We start from the raw sequence: 16,859 nt of genomic DNA on the forward strand, positions 1-16,859 counted from the left end.
CTCAGCACAAACACAAAACACAAGAAGCAAAACAAATCTTCTCTCTCATCTCTCATCTCTCTTTCAAATGAAAAACTAATATCTTTGAAAAGCATTGAGCATTAAAGGCTATGGCTTTTCTTATCCCCAATCTCCAACCTTCTCTCCTAGCTCAATCCAAATCCAAAGATAAACCCCTTAACCAAACTCTTTCACAACCAAAACCCACTTCTCAGTTTCCTATCTCTTCAACCCTCCAAACTTCCACTGCACAAGTTGCACAGGTCAACACACCACCAATTGCTAAAGATAAGCAGCAACACCAGCACCCAAAAGATGAATTCTATGTCAACCTTGGCCTTGCTGTGAGGACCCTTCGCGAGGACCTACCTTTAATCTTCAGCAAAGACCTCAATTATGAAATTTACAGGTTACTTTCTCACCCCATGTAATCATGTCTTCAAATTCTCTTCTTTGGGGTGTTTACATTTTTCACTTTTTGTGAAAAAGTTAAGAGCTTTTCATTGGAATTTGATCATTTCAGGGATGATATAACATTCATGGACCCCTTGAACACATTCACTGGGATTGAAAAGTACAAATTGATTTTCTGGGCATTGAGGTTTCATGGGAAAATCTTGTTTCGTGAGATTGAATTTGATGTATATAGGGTGTGGCAACCTTCAGAGAATGTGATATTGATTAGGTGGAATCTTAGGGGTGTGCCAAGAGTTCCTTGGGAGACTAAAGGAGAATTTCAGGGTACCTCAAGGTATAAATTGGACAGAAGTGGAAAAATTTATGAACACAAAGTTGATAACTTGGCATTCAATTTTCCACAGAATATCAAACCAGTTTCAGTTTTGGATTTGGTTACTGCATGCCCTGCAAGTCCAAATCCTACATTCTTGTGGGGACCTGTGGATGCTTACTCTTCTTCATGGATAACTTTTTACCGGGCAGTTAAGGAAACATTGGATCAAGAAGGGAGTTTGATACCACAAGATGGTCTAGCTACATGTTCATAGCTATGAGCTATTATCTAGTGAACTGTTTCATAGGTTATGTATACTATAGAATTCAATAGGTTAGGTATAATGAATATGTTTCATAGCATAAAATGCTTTCTCTTGAAGGACAAGAGTTTATATAGATAGGCAGGGATTTGGAAGAGTTCAACTTGTTCACTGTTGGAGGAAATGGAGATTCCTATGTTTGGCAGATGGCATATATCTAAATGCAGTCATCTTTTAAAGTTAAATTTAATAATTTAGATTTTCTTTGATTCTGTTACAGAATTGATCTTATAATTTTTTCTCATATAATTGTTGAACCATATGGATCACAACTGTTTAAACTTTTATGTGAACATTCTATAATCTCTTTCAGAGTTGTAATAATTTTACCCTAGTAATTTTGATTATCTTATATTGGTTTTCTGTAGCCAATTTTACTTCATATGTTTGAAATCTCAGCTTATGGCTTAGGTGATGATTTCATTGAGCAGTAATTTGTTCTATAAGAAAAGTTGATCTAGAAATGGTAATATAGCATGTATTGTCTTGTAGAAATCCTTACCTATATCTAATTTCTTTTGGACTATTGTTGGTCAGATACATAGACCTGGTTTCATTGTCCACATGATATGTGCCCTTGCTTTAGTTAATTAATATCTTTCAATTGTTAAAGAAGAATTCAAATATCCTATTCTGACACTTTGGCAGACAATGAGTTTAACATTAATTTAAATGGCAACGATATAACCCAAAATAATATCTACATTTTTGCAATTCTGTTATAGATTATACCACAATGATTTGATTATTCTCATCTCCCTTGAAGAAATATTATCAGAACAAAGAATGGTTTGTTGATTTTCATCCAAAAAGGTTTAAACATATTACATAACCTACAGGGCAGTGTGTGTTTCTGTTGGAGGACAAACTTATATTTACCTAGAAGTAAGATGTAGCTGTAGCACTTTCTACTGGAAATCCAAACATATATCATCTTTGAATTATGATTTAGTGCTCACCTTTTATGACTTAAAAACATTGCTGTTGTTTATAGTCTTCTGATGATTCGTTCCCAAACTTTTTATATGCATTCCCTGATCTTTACTATTTCTGTTTTTCATGGCAGCTTCTTTAAACGTTCCTTATGGTTGATGAATTCCCTAGATGGAATTCATAAGAAAACTGAAAATCCGTGTCTCTCTTTTCTCCACCTTAATTCCCTTCCGGTAACTTGAAATTGTCTATTTCCATATTTTGACTTGAATGCTGTTTGCGAGACTTTTCCATGGTGATGGTATGCTAATGGGAAAAATAACACTTGGTTGCAAAACACGCTTTTCCTCATTTCCCTTCCACTTTCAAGTCTTATTTTCTCATCTTAGTTCTTCTTAAGTCTTAAGTTAAACAATGGCAGTAGTAGAAGAACAAGATCGCAGCACCTTTTTTTTTTTTTTTTTTTTGGATAAACCACATGTATCCTTGATGGAAGACAATCTTATTCGGGGAGGGTTCAGGATTAAGGCTTTAAATTCCTTCCAAAGATGGCACTGGAGAGGATCGAACACATACTTTCACCTCCACCTATTTAGTTCTCATGCGCCAACTAAACTGCTATCATTTGATTTGCAGTACCTCTTTTTAATAAAGTAATGTAATATCCTATCAGAATATATGAGATAAAGAATCAAAATGAAATTGGTCATTCAAGGTCAAAACATTTGGACCTTTGTAAAACAAAATAAGAAATTATATTTTTTATGGGGCAGGATATACTTACAACTAAAAAAGTTTACTATCTTTACAACCAATTTAATCTCCGTTGATTTTCGTCAATATAACGGTTATCATTTATTAGAATTAATAATTAATTAATAAATGCGACTCAATAATTTCTAATAAATAATAATCGTTAGATTGACGGAAATCAACGGTGATTAGGTTGGTTGTAAACTTTTTTGGTGATAAGTATATCCTTTCCCATTTTTTATTGCCACAAATTTCAAATTTTGATGCAGAGAATTCCTATAGGATTTTAACTTTGAAGAGATTCATAATCTTGAAAAGCTGAGGAATTTGAAGCTTCCAATGTTCTTCTTGCTTCTTTTCTGAGAATTGTTTTCCCTCTATTACTGAAAACTTGCCTACCCTGAAAGTTTTGAGGCAATACTCTTATTTTCCACCTTGGATCTCACTTTAAGAAGGAGAAAGAGACTTTAAATGCAAAGTTTGTTCTCTTGTATCATTTCTCATTATACTCAAAATTATATAATTAGTGGAAAGAGAAGAGCATGGAAGGACTTGATTCATCTAAATAAAAAATGTCATGCATGCATAAAGCATCTTCTATTGTAGGTCTCTATTTTTTGTATCAGAAATCCAACAGCATTGTTATATCCTAAGGTAGTGTTTGGTTGAGGAGAAATTTTGTAATACTAGGGAAATGTAAATACTAGGGATCTGCAGGAAAAGTGAGTTAGATAGGAAAATTTTAAATAAGTTGTTTGGTGGGGAAAAATTTTACCAGGAAAATTGAGTAAAACTCCTGAATGTGTGTTTGGTTGAATATAAAATATTGATGGGAAAACTTATTGAAATTACAAAATTATCCTTTTACAAAATTATACAACCAATTGCCCCACTGCATTAAGGGGTAGTATTGTCACTGTTTTGTACCGTGTTCATTTATCCGATTTTTAGATACAATTCCACCTGATTTGATGGATTCTTGAACAGTTCTTTTCTTCCTTTCTTACGTGCAATTTGAGATAGCTATGCATCTGATATTGATGGGCAAAAATCATGATACCATGAACCAAACATGGAAAAATGATAAAGTCACAATCACTTCCCTAGGAATATCTACAAAACTCCTGAAACAAACACTACCTAAGAAACACGGACATATCAATTTGGAAGAAAAATGATGTTCGACAACGACACGTTTCGACATGCAGTCAATGTTTTCTGACACGCGGTCAATATTTTTCGACACTTTTTTTTTTAATCCAAATTTTATTTTATTTTATGTTTTAACTAAACATAAAAAATTAATTCATAAATCAAATATTTTCTGTTATGAAATTTGATATGAAAAATTAATAAGGTATGGATAATTATTTTTATTTTAAATTTATGTTATGAAATTTGAATATTTGATTGGTTATATGATTTATTATGGGCTGCTATATGTATTAAATATAAACTATATTATATATATTAAAAGTATTATTTAATATTAAAACATGTCAAAACTTTAAAATTAACGTGTCAGCGTGACGTGGCGTCGGTGCAACATATATATCTCGCCAATATGGAAAATGTTATTGTTGTTTGTATATTTGTAAAAAGTATAGAATTAAAAAAGAATTCAAGTATCGTTCACTGGGAACGGAAAATTCAATTTTTTTTTGTTATTCTTTCTTATTTTCTTGAATGTGAATGTAATGGCTTTTTCAATGGAAATTGTATTTTCTAAAATGCAAACTAAAGTAAGAATAATAAGAACACGTTTAAATGAGTAAAACTGAAAATTAAAACTCTAGAATTCTGATTTCAATGACTTTTCCTTAAAAAAATGCATGTCTGCGTTTTAACTGCTGTAGCACCTATCTTAATGGAATCTGACTTTTGTAGAACCTCACTAGACTTTTCCAAATTCAGTTCTAAAATGATTCAAATTAATCCATTAATCTTGAATCATTTTATTGATGACTTGTAATCAAATTCTTTCCTAGATTATTCCTAATCTTGAAAACTTGAATTAATGAAATGCATAAACTCAAATTTTCCAATACAAGTTCATGCAAGAATCTTTAAGCCCATTCCCATGGAACTTAAACCAAGAAAAATTCACTAATCAAACATCAAGAACATGTACAGCAGTTTGAATCAATTAATGGGTACTTGTCATCTTCATCAGAATTCTAAAAATTTGAGTTAACAATGCATGTTGAAAGGTAAAGCAAAAATGAAATCTGAGATAACAGTAAGCATAGTTTTCATTCACAGAGAAAAGAAATAGTAAAGAGTTGAAGGTACAGACCAATAGGTTCTTCACAAATTCAAAATGTAAAACTATGAAAAGCTTAAGAATAGAAAAGTAAAACCACGAGTTGCGCTGCAAGTTTGCCTTCTTGAATCCCTTCAAGAGTGGTGTTCTTCCTTGTGTATCGTCTCCAAGAAACTCTAAAAGCTAAGGGCTCAAAATATGAAAACTGAATAGAACTAAAATTGAGTTCTCTATTCAACGAAAAATCTCCTTTTTAAAATCTGAGTTCAACTCCTTTTTTATTACAAAACAGAGACTTGTGTTTAAGCCACATCTTCAAATGTTTGCTGGCCGTCAGATCAAAAGAGTATCCAACAAGTCTCACTTTACCATCTCATCTCATCTTTTTTCTTTATCAGCCATGTGTCTTTTTCTGCATTATAATGTAAAACATATTAGTGAAAAGTCAAAATCTCTTTTTTTTATCCCTTTTTACCAACTTGGGCTTACTTCATTAATTTTGACCCACTTTTACCTGCATTTTAACACCATTCAGCCCATAAAATATAAGAAACTTACCACTAAATTAAGTAGAAATTAAGACTAACAGTTATTATATACATACGTATTATTATAGCAATGGTGTTGATTACGTGCATCATCTTAAAGTACTGCTAAACAATTCTAAGGAAGAGACAAAGGCACATAAGCACAGTGCTGACCTGATCTGAACTTTGGTTTCAAATTTGAGCATTAGAAGCCTTGAGTGTGGTCTTAATAACACTTTGCATTCACATATTTGATTACAAAATTTGAAGTAATCTCAAGGAGTAGCAGCTAACTTATTAACATCAAAACCAAGGGGGTTCGAAAAGATATTAAAAAAAAAAAGAATAAAAAAATGGCCCATGCAGGTCTCGAACCTGCGACCTTCGCGTTATTAGCACGACGCTCTAACCAACTGAGCTAATAGGCCATGCCATTGAATTGTTCGTGCTTTAGTGCTATGTGTATTTACACATCAGGATCATTTTACTGATAAAAGAAGAAGAAAAGACAGGAATTAAATAGAATTAAGTTTGATTCTTTTTCTGCAAAAAATTGCTGCATATTTTATTGCACGATGAAACCAATAATATTATGAAATGCAAATGCAAATGAACTAAACACGAATGTCATAAAATAAAACAAGTTAAGATACTTGTGTCTTGCATCAGTTATTTTACATTTAATATATCTATTTTTAAACTTTTAAGGTAATATTTTCATGTATAATGACTGTTACTAATTATTATTATTATTTTATTCTTATTAACTCTTAAACTCTAATATTGTTTTTTTTTTCTAATTTACCTATAACATTTTTTTTCTATTTAGAAACTAACAATGTTATTTTATACATAATAATAGTACATATTTTTGTAAAAACTAATTTTACACACACATATATATAGCTTTGAAAAATCATCAACAATATTATCATAGAATTCTTACTAGTTTTTAAATTGAAATAACTAGTAAAAGCTAGTAAAAATTACTATTAAAATTACTATTTTATTTTCAAATGTAAAAATAATATTGTTGTGTTTTCTAATGTCAATATTTTACTATTTCACTTTAAAAACTAGTAAGAATTCTATGATAATATTGTTGATGATTTTTCAAAGCAATTTTATATATATATATATATATATATATATATATATATATATATATATATATACACCAGTGTAAAATAATAAGTTTTACATCAAATTTAATAATGATTTTTGCATCAAATTTTAATGGTTGATTTTAGCGAATCTAACAAATATAATTTATTATAAATTAATAATTAATTAATAAATATGACCTAATAAATTATATGTTACCGTTAAATTCATAAAAATCAATGATTAAGATTTGATATAAGATTTATTATTCTTATACCGGTGTAAGTTACCCTTTATTGCAAAAACAACTAGACTTGGAGTCTAATAGAAAATTCCTTCCTTTTTAATACAAAGATTCAGAATATATATAAGACATAAGGGGTGTTTGGTAAATAATAAATTTTTTCGTATCCAGTAATATGGTGGGAAAATCATTTTCTCGGGACTGTTATCAAAACGTTATTTGGTAGGTCAAAATATCAACGAGATTTTGTTTCAAAAAAATGTAATTTTTTTTCAATAACTGAGATTCCAAGAATACCACTTATTTAGTGATATTCTCGTATGACATTTTGAAAGAAAAATTATATATAAAACAAAATCTCAAAAAAATCAGATTCTCGGAAGAAATTTCAGGAACTTTATACTAAACATGAGTAAATAAAATTACCACTATTACTTTTAGGGGGTGTTTGGTTCAAGTTACATTTTTATTTCCCCATACATCTCATTTTGGTAAATTTGGATGTCCATGTTTGGCAAAAGTTTTTGAAATACTTCCCCATCTAACACATTTCCCTAGCATTTCAAGCATGTGTGTAAAATGGGGAATAAATCACTATTTGGAAAGATCACTTGGATGGTGGTATTCGTAATTAGATGGGTAAATGAAAAAAAGGACAACATGCATTGAACCAAAATACCCCTAATCTAAAGTGCCAAAGAAAAAATTCCGTACACTAGACCAAAAAATTCCATAAAGTGTTAGAGTTAATTTTGTCATTTCAACCATCTTCTCCATCTTTATTTTATCTTTAACCAAATAAAGACTCAGAAAATTTAACTCAATTTCCCTGGTAAAACTTTGGCCAACCAAACAACTTTTTTTATATTTTCCTATCAAACTCACTTTCCAACCATTTCTCTATCAATTATATTTCCCTAATATTCAAAAATTTCTCCTCGACCAAACAACCCCTAGGAGAATCTCACAAAATTCCACTTACCAAACACCAAGCTATTAACTTCACAACAACACCGTTACTGTTCGTCACACTAGTTAATCAATCCTTCCGTTTTGTCCTCGTCCATTTTCGGTTTGTGTGCTGGGCTGGGCTCACTCCATTGTTGGCCCACAATTCCGATCCATCTACCCTGTAATATTGGATTTTCTAAGCATAGATTTTTATCTTAGTTATACATGTTAATTCATAAGGATTAATATATCTTACACATATATAATATAAAAGTGTATTAGCCTCATTTTTTCTTTTTTTTTTCTTCACATGATTTCATATGAGTCCCACAAAATTTTATGTATATGTAGAATTTATAATATTGAATTGTGTTGATGATTGTATGGTTATTGCTATTGGTATTTCGTTTTTTAATATTTCTTTGTAACGTTATCTTTCGAGTATCAAGCCACATGGAGGAAGATGGTGTTAGGGTGGTAATTCGGGTTGTTGGATTATGTTTGGGTTTCAAAAATTTAATATAGACACGAATATAATCCACTCTAGCACAAGCACGCATAGTTAATTGTGTCAAAATCATATAAATTAATACAATTTATTTATTATGTGAGTTTACACTATATAACCGGCCAATTTTATTTTTTAAGGAATATTATTTAAATAACCTGAAATTAATTAATAAAAGTGAAGTAAGTGAAATAAATATGTAATATATTATTATTTAATTTAAATGAATTAATTATGGATCGACACAAACCCAACAAGAATAAAATAAAATTTCATGTTATGTTCAAGTCGTGGTAGCATATCTGGTTGAAAATTGCCATCCCATTGTGTACAACTTCATCTCCCAGTTGATAGAGAAATAGAAGTTAAAATTTCATATGATTTATTTATACTAGATTCAGAGGATCCTCTTGCTACAATAGCTAATCATACACATCCAAATCTGTTAGAACACATTTAAGATATTAAATTCTTTGTAAATAGGGCAATCTATAGAAAAGGTGAAAAAGTATGTTCTATCATAGATACTTACAGTTGAAAAAGAGTATCTAAGTTCATATTCTATTTGCATACGTGTGAATATGAATGGCTTACTACTATATTCTTGAATGTGATTAAATGTTCTAGAATTCCAATTGCAAATTTATTCTGAAAAAAAAGGAATTTCAGTAATATTACTTAGAAAGATAGATCAAGCAAGTGGAAGCAATGGAATAAAATTAATAGTAAATAATTTGGGCAACAATCGCCACACGAAGCCGTGTTGCAGATAAGATACTTATTCCAATGATGAATTTGAAGCTTACAAATTCATGCGTTCATTTAAAATTCCACATAAGGCAGTTTTCATTAATTCTTGCTTTGCAATGACAACCACTAAAAGTCATGCATGATTAATCACTTTCTAATGTGGGTGTCAATTTATCTAAAAGCAAACAAGGAATGAAATTCTTAATTTTTGATGAATTTGGAAAGCCATGTTGAATAACTAAAAATGAGCTTACAAAGGAGTAGTCCAAAACATATGATCAATCACAGGGTAGCTAGCTACATGATTACTATTTTTCAAAATTGTCCAATATATTTTGATTTTCATTTTACAGATATTGAATACTGTCCATTAAATATTCTTCAAAACAATTGCAAGGGAAATTTGCGAGGGAAAAATTCCCTTGCAAACTGCGACGGAATTTGCAAGGGAAAAACAATTGCGAGGAAAAATAGGCAAGATTTTCGTTACTACATTTCCGTCGCAGAATCTCTTGCAGTTCGGTCGCAATTCCCTCGCAATTTGCAAGGGAATTTGAATCCCTCGCAAGAATCATAAGTCTGTGACGGAAACAGCGAGGAAAAAAATTAGCGACGGAAGTTTCCTCGCAAAATTTAAGATATGAAAATTGCAACTGAAATTTCACAATTTCCCTCTCAAATTCCCTCGTAAATTGCGAGAGAATATATTCTCTCTCAAATTCCCTCGCAAATTGCGAGGGAAAGAGGGAATATATTCCCTCACAAAATTCAAAAATAATATATAAATCAAATTTAAAAGGGACAAGGGCATAAATTGGTCGCCGCATCATGCGTATGAGAAAAAATCATTAAATAGTTCGCCACATCCTTTATGGAAGACATTGAGTGCATGTAGTGACAGTAGTGCCTATGTTAGCTAGTCATAGGAAAGATAAGACTCTGTTGATATTTAAGGTGTGTGTAAAAATTGTTCAATAATGAGAAGCAGAGAAAAATGTCTGAAAGATTCCTGTTCCAACCACCCTCGTTGTCATCACTGTACAAATTAAATGAAAAGTGACACATGCTTCCGCTGCCACCAAAAAGGGCATTGGTCTTTGTAGTTGGGGTTTAACCACTTAATTAAAAGTCAAGTCCAGCCCAATAAAGAAAGCTAGGGTTCCCAATTCAAGATGTCTAGCAACCACTGTATGTTTTACTTCTTTTAGGACTTCAGAGATATATCATATATTTTTTGTATGTTTTATTTTTTTTAGAACTTTAGAGACATTTTTGTTGTAGATTTGATGGTTGTTGTTGTTTACTTTTGTTGATATACTATTTAATTTTAATTTAATTGTTTATCCAGTATTTTTTTGGATTTCTGTTGCTCAATTTATGTATTTATGTTCATTTAGAATCCTTGTTGTTTATAGGAAAATTAACAATAGTTTAATACATTTTTTTATTTTTTTTATTTTAATTCCAGAATTTGTGGCGGAAATTTTCAAAATTCCCTTGCAAAATTCGTAGCCTTTTGCGAGGGAAAATCAAAATGTTCCCTTGCAAAATTTGTGGCCTTTTGCGAGGCAAAATCAAAATGTTCCCTTGCAAAATTCGAAGCCTTTTGCGAGGGAAAATCAAAATGTTCCCTTGAAAATTTTGCAACGGAAATTTAATACAGCCCTTGCAAATTCTGCTACGGAAATTTGCGAGGGAAATTATACTCGCAATTTCCGTCGCAATCTGCGAGGGAAAAACACTGTAGATAGGTCTGTTGTTAGCGAGGAAAATTTACTTTTTTGCAAGGGAACTTTTCCGTAGCAATTTGCGAGGGAATTGTCATATGACAAATTCCCCTTATAAATCTATTTGCGACGAGGGTTTTAGCGAGGGATCACGATCCCTCGCAAATTTCGTCGCTGACAGATTTTGCAAGGGAATTTTCCCTCGCTGATTGGAAATTTTCTAGTAGTGTAGAGAAAACAAAAAGAGTAAATACCTTTTTTGATCCTCAGCAAATTTTACGATGCTCGCTTTAGTCCCTAGCAAATAAAAAGGCCTATCGTGGTCCCTAAGAAATTCAAAATGGACCCATTTAGTTGAAATCGTGGTCCCTCACATATTCAAAAAAGACCCATATTAGTCCCTCGAAAAGACTAAAATGGATCCATTTTGAATTTCTTAGGGACCACGATGGACCTTTTTATTTGTTATGGACTAAAGCGGGCATCTTAAAATTTGTTGAGGATCAAAAAAGATATTTACTTAAACAAAAAAGAGTAAGGGGAGAGAAATTGACACAGAGGTTGACCCTAGTTCACCCAATGTACGCTACCTCACCGTTACTCTTTACAACTCACTCGATTTACAAGGGAATAAAAATAGGATTTAGAAAACTCTAACAACAGTTATTCATGGATCTTCCTCACCGTTCCTCTGAGGCTCCTGCAATGGAAAGACCAAGATCTTCCTCTGTAATTCACACCACTCCCTGATCACAACCTTCAATGGGGAAAGTTGTGGAGTAACGGTTCTCTAACACACTGTGAATGCAGAGGGGATCTAGCTGTAACAACCTGTTGTATACTGATATTGTTAACATTGATCATGATATTAAGCGCAGTTACAATCACAACAATTCATTTATAAAAATACGAATAAATTTTTTCTTTTTTATTACGCGAGCATTTAAAACAATAATAAAGCGTAATAAATAAAAGTTGTGACCGTAACTGAATTTGCCAATTTATAGAAATTTCGCTAGAGTCTCCTTTGTTATTCCAACTTATCCCACTTTTACAAGTGTGTTATCTAAACTCAAATGGTACCTAATAAATATCGGTGGTACTCAAGGACCAGCAATGTATAACACCTCACAATTTTAAATTAAGTATTTAAGCCATTAAGTGTGTAATCAAGCGATGGATTAGTGAAAATCCTAAAGATTAGGCCAAAATACAAAGAAAGGGCAAAACAGTAATTAACCAACACGCAACCCTAGGAAGATAAAAATTGAGTTGAAGGTCTCATATGGTAAAAATAACCCTGGAAATTGGTTCAGAACGAAAAATTAAGTGGATAGGCAAGTTTCAGAAAAATCAGTGAATAGTGTTTTTCGCGGGAAAAAATATCGCGTTACGATTGCTCCGTAAAACGTGCCAGTGAAATTTTGAGCTCTAGGTTTCAAATATGAGTTACAAATGGTCTAATGAGTTAGGAAATATGATTGTTGATAAAATTTGATGAAAGTAAGTCATTTTGGGAAAACGTGTCAACGGCGCGCGCGATAGCTTAAAAATAGTGTTTTCTCTGAACGGATGGAGGACTCTGAATTCATCTGATCAAGCCTAATTAAAGTGGAATAGTTAATGTTAAAAATTAGAGTTTCTAAATAGGCTTTGAATTTACGGACGTTTAGTGAGAGTTTTGACACGTTTTGAATCGCGTGAGGTGGCGTGGGACCCACCCCACTTGAAAGTCACTTAAACATCTCATCACTACACTATTCATCTCCTCCTCCACTCCTCATCAGCCCCAAACCCGCGCCCCCCTCTCTTTCCCTTCATCTTTATGCAAAATTTTCTTTGGATTATAACTTGGCCATTTCTCCACCAAATCACTTGATTCTTGTGTTGAAATTTGTTGGGGAGAACCTTCTAAACCCATTGGTACCCTTCTTGAGCCTTGAAATCGCGTGTGGGAGGAGATCCTGCCCATTTTCAGCCGCGACTTGGAGGGAAAATTTGGTGTTCATGGAGCTTTGGAATGCTCCAATGGAGGAGTATGTGTAGGAGGAGCCCATTGCCTAGCATTTGAGTGAGTTGTTACACCTTTTCATTGGTTGATTCTTGTGATTGAAATTTGAAAACCTAAAGCTTTGAATTGATGAGTTGTGATATTAGAGAGCTCAATTTGAAAATGTGTATTAGATGATAATGTGTTAGAATGAAGTATTAAAGCTAGAAATGCGATGAAATTTATTGGTGAAAATTGATGAATTTAACTTAGAAAAAATTGATGATCATGATTTTGGACTTGTGAATTTTGGTGTTGAGACTTGTTTGATGAATTGTGGCATGATGGTATGATGATATAATGGTTGTATGAAGGTTGGAATGATTAAAATTGAATGGAAATTCCTTGGAATGTCATAGGGCAAGATTCGAACCTTTGAGGAAAAATTGAGGAATTGATGTTGAAAAAATGTTTTGGATGATGATTTGTGTAGTTATATAGTGCTTAGATGGGTTATGTTGTGGTTGGAAAGTGTTTGAATCAATGGGAAAAGTGAATTGTGTTTAGAGACCTAAATGAGCCTAAAGTGAAATATTTCGCAAAACAATGCGTAAATGTCGTAAAACGGAAAAACGACGATTGAACTAGCCTCTAAGCAACCTAAGGGAGTGTTATAAAATGAGAAAGAAAATTTAGAAAAATAAATCCCCAATTAACACCTATATGGCCGAACCTCCAAGGGGAAAAATGGGGATTTTGCGGTTTTCGCGTTCTGATGTAATTCGACGCGAAAATGACGAACCGGCACTTGAATTGGCCTATTGATAACCTAATGAGACGTAACAAAATGAGAAAGAAAATTTAGAAAAATAAATCTTAAATTAACACTTGAATGGCCGAACCATCAAGGGAGGATGGGGAGGATTTTTTGATTTTGCATTTTGATGCTATTTGACGCGTACTAATGGATGTACGTGATTGTATAGGTTGCCGTACGTTGACTTGAATCTGGGAGTTACCCTTGGTCTTGGACCAAGTGGATTGAGGTATGTAATTGGTTCAATGCATGTATAATTGTAAATTAGCATGTATTGTTTGAATTATAAGAGATTGGGAATGTCCTATGTGTAGGCATTCTGCTGTGTACCAAATTGAGGGATAAGCTGCTGCGGAGCTTGTGAAAACAACATTTCAGGTAACCTCTTGGTACTGGGGCTTGTTCCCCTTTTCTGTTCCACCTTGCCAGTTGATGGCAACGGTAGGAAGTGTGTATGAGTAGTATAAAACACATGAGCATGCATGCATTATTGCTATGGGTACTGAGGTACCGAGTCTCTGGCCAGTAGACAGTTTTATTAGCCTTCGGGCAGTTTCGGACTTCCGCTGGATAGGTCTCCAGGAGGAGTTCCAGTTGACTGCGTGTCATGGTGTGTGATCCGGGTAGGAGCACACTAGGAATGTCTTTGGCGTTTTGGATGGTTTGGGCATCATGGTTGTGGTTTCTGTGAACACACCTTGGATGATACCCTTAGGCTTATATATGCCCAGGGCGTACGTGGAATTGGGGTTACCATCCCGTATCGTCGTAGTTTGTATCTTTATATTCCTCATTTCTCTAAATCCCTTGCTATATCCCGTTTTCAAAGTGGTTGTTTTATTCTATTGATATGCATCGAAGTGAACCATTGGGTGGAGTTTTCTCCAGAACCTCTTGGTTACTGAGATATATTCGTATATCTCACCCCGTCTCGGGGCATTTATTTCAGGATGTAGCAGTGGAGCCGGAGCAGCGGGCAAGAGGCCCGCAGAGTGAGCAGTGGAGTGCTTCATATTTTGCATTTTGATGGCCGTGTGGCCTAGGCTAGACTTAGGGCATGAACATCTCATATGTATGTAGTATGAGCTTCATTAGCATATTTGTTCATGCCATTTTGCCTAAGTCTAGTAGTTATGTATTTGTTATGTTGTCATTTGAATTTAAGTGGTAATATTGGAAGAATGTAAGTTGAAGTTTAAGTTTCAAGTTGTAAATTGTAAAGCAATATTGTAATCATATTTGATGCATGACTATTTATGATGAAAGGGCCTTAGGCCTATTTTAGGGTATGATTACATGTATGATGAAAATATGCATGAAAAAGGTGTTAGTGATTGCAACTACCTAAGAATGATTAATATGAACTATATGCCTAATGACTATAAACTGGATTGGGTTGTAAGTGCCCCAAGGCGTTGTTGGTCTTTGTGTGTGCCACCTATTGGATTATTACTGTATTATCATGTGATTATTAGGTACATTTGAGGCTTAAATGATCTTTTACAAATTTGGGATTATTGGAAAAACAAAGGAAACTCTGGCGAATTTTCTGTAGAATTGGCAGATTTTAAGCGAACTTCGGGAGAGCATATCTCCCTCCATAGAGGTCCAATAGGGACGTTCCATACGCCATTTTGAAGGTTGAGATGTCCTCTATCGTTTTTCAAAAATTGGGAAAAATATAGGTTGATCTTCGGCCTGAAACAATTGGAGAAACGCGGACTGCTCATGTGCCACTGCATCTGAGGCAGTTCTGGACCTGATTTAGGAAATTAATTCCCGCTTCGTTTCTCAGTCAAATTAAGCGTGTGATATATCAAAATGAAGTTTGAGATGTCTAGTTTGTAGGATAAAAATTTGAGAGCAAATGGATGAGTGGATTGAGTGCAGTAATTCGAGAAATGTGAGTGGTTTGGAGCTGTTTTTGGGGTTGGTTGGCTATTTGCTTATCTAACTTCAAACGGCGATAACCGGAGCAAATGAGCTCCGAATTGAGCGTGTGTTAGCTTGTTAAAAAGGAAATTAAGTAAGACAAAGATATAATCTGAGAAGAAGGTTTGGTTGCGAGCGGCATGGTCGCAGAAAAAATTAAGAGTGAAACATGTCCGAATGGGTAAAAACGTAAAGTTTGGAAATTGGCTAAGTGGGTCTATGGGAACCCCTTAGTAACTTATAATAAGTAAAGTAAGTTATAAAAATAGTTTAAATAAGCCTTCCGCAAGAGTTTACGGTTACGGTCACAGCTTTTAATTATTACGCTTTTTATGTTTTAAATGCTCGCGTAATAATCGGAAAAAGTTTATTCGCATTTTTAGAAATGAACTGCTGTGATTGTAACTGCGCTTAATATCATAATTAATGTTAACAATACCGGTGTACAACGGGCTGTTACACAATGCCTTGGTGCTCTTACACCCTTCATAATTTATATCAATTAGCTTACTTTACAATTCAATAATGTCATTATCAAATCTTAAACCATTTCAATCACATTAATTCATTTGCATGTATTCCTTTGACATAAAACATAAATCAAATCCTAGAATAAGCCTATTTCCCTTTCATCATATACATGCTTCAATATTACACAAGGTCTCCATGTTACTATTACAATTTACATTTCTCCAATGAGGCTTAATACAAATAAATCTCCAAATGAAAGCATGGTAAAACACAAGCTAAACTTAGACAAAATATGGCATGAATATCAATGATAAAATGCTTAATCCTAACTCAACATACAGTGTTCCTTCCCTAAGTCTATCCTAGGCCCAATGGCCACAAAATGCAAAATAACTCCATGTACAAGCTCAACCTACGGGCCTCTTGTCCGCCTCTTCAACGCCACTGCCACTACCTGAAATAAAGTCCCCAAATGGGATGAGATATACGAATATATCTCAGTAACCTAGAGGCTCTAAAGATTACTCCGCCCAATGGCTCACTCAGATGCATATCAATACTATACCACAACATCCAAAAAGGGACAAAGCAAGGGATTTAGTGAAGTAGGGAAGCATAGGGAGTAAAAATACGATGAAGCTGAAATGGTCGATGTCAATACCACGCAACATCCATCCTAATGGCCTCGGTATATAGCCTACGGGTTCTCATCCAAGGAAGTATTTCCAGAACATCAACCAAGGCACCCTCCATCCATATACACCCGAGACTTCCTAGTGTGCTCCTCTACGGATGACACACCACGATCCCAGGTCAACTGGAACTCCCTCATGG

General features: G+C 33.6%; 1 protein-coding gene and 1 non-coding gene across 2 annotated transcripts; one reads left to right on the forward strand and one right to left on the reverse strand.

Annotated features, from left to right (window-relative positions):
- LOC133283838 (uncharacterized) lies at positions 1-1,384 on the forward strand. The gene is made up of 2 exons (XM_061480750.1): positions 1-409; positions 524-1,384. Exons 1-2 carry the CDS (start codon positions 111-113, stop codon positions 1,005-1,007), a joined length of 783 nt encoding a protein of 260 aa, XP_061336734.1. The 5' UTR covers positions 1-110; the 3' UTR covers positions 1,008-1,384.
- Positions 1,385-5,885: 4,501 nt separating this feature from the next.
- On the reverse strand, positions 5,886-5,959 carry TRNAI-AAU (transfer RNA isoleucine (anticodon AAU)). Its single transcript has one exon. It is a non-coding gene; the product is annotated as a tRNA-Ile (tRNA).
- Positions 5,960-16,859: the final 10,900 nt, after the last annotated feature.

The sequence above is a fragment of the Gastrolobium bilobum genome, unplaced genomic scaffold (genome assembly GCF_033153095.1).
Source record: "Gastrolobium bilobum isolate Gb01-03AN ecotype WA unplaced genomic scaffold, APGP_CSIRO_Gbil_v1 utg15969, whole genome shotgun sequence".
NCBI lineage: Eukaryota > Viridiplantae > Streptophyta > Magnoliopsida > Fabales > Fabaceae > Gastrolobium > Gastrolobium bilobum.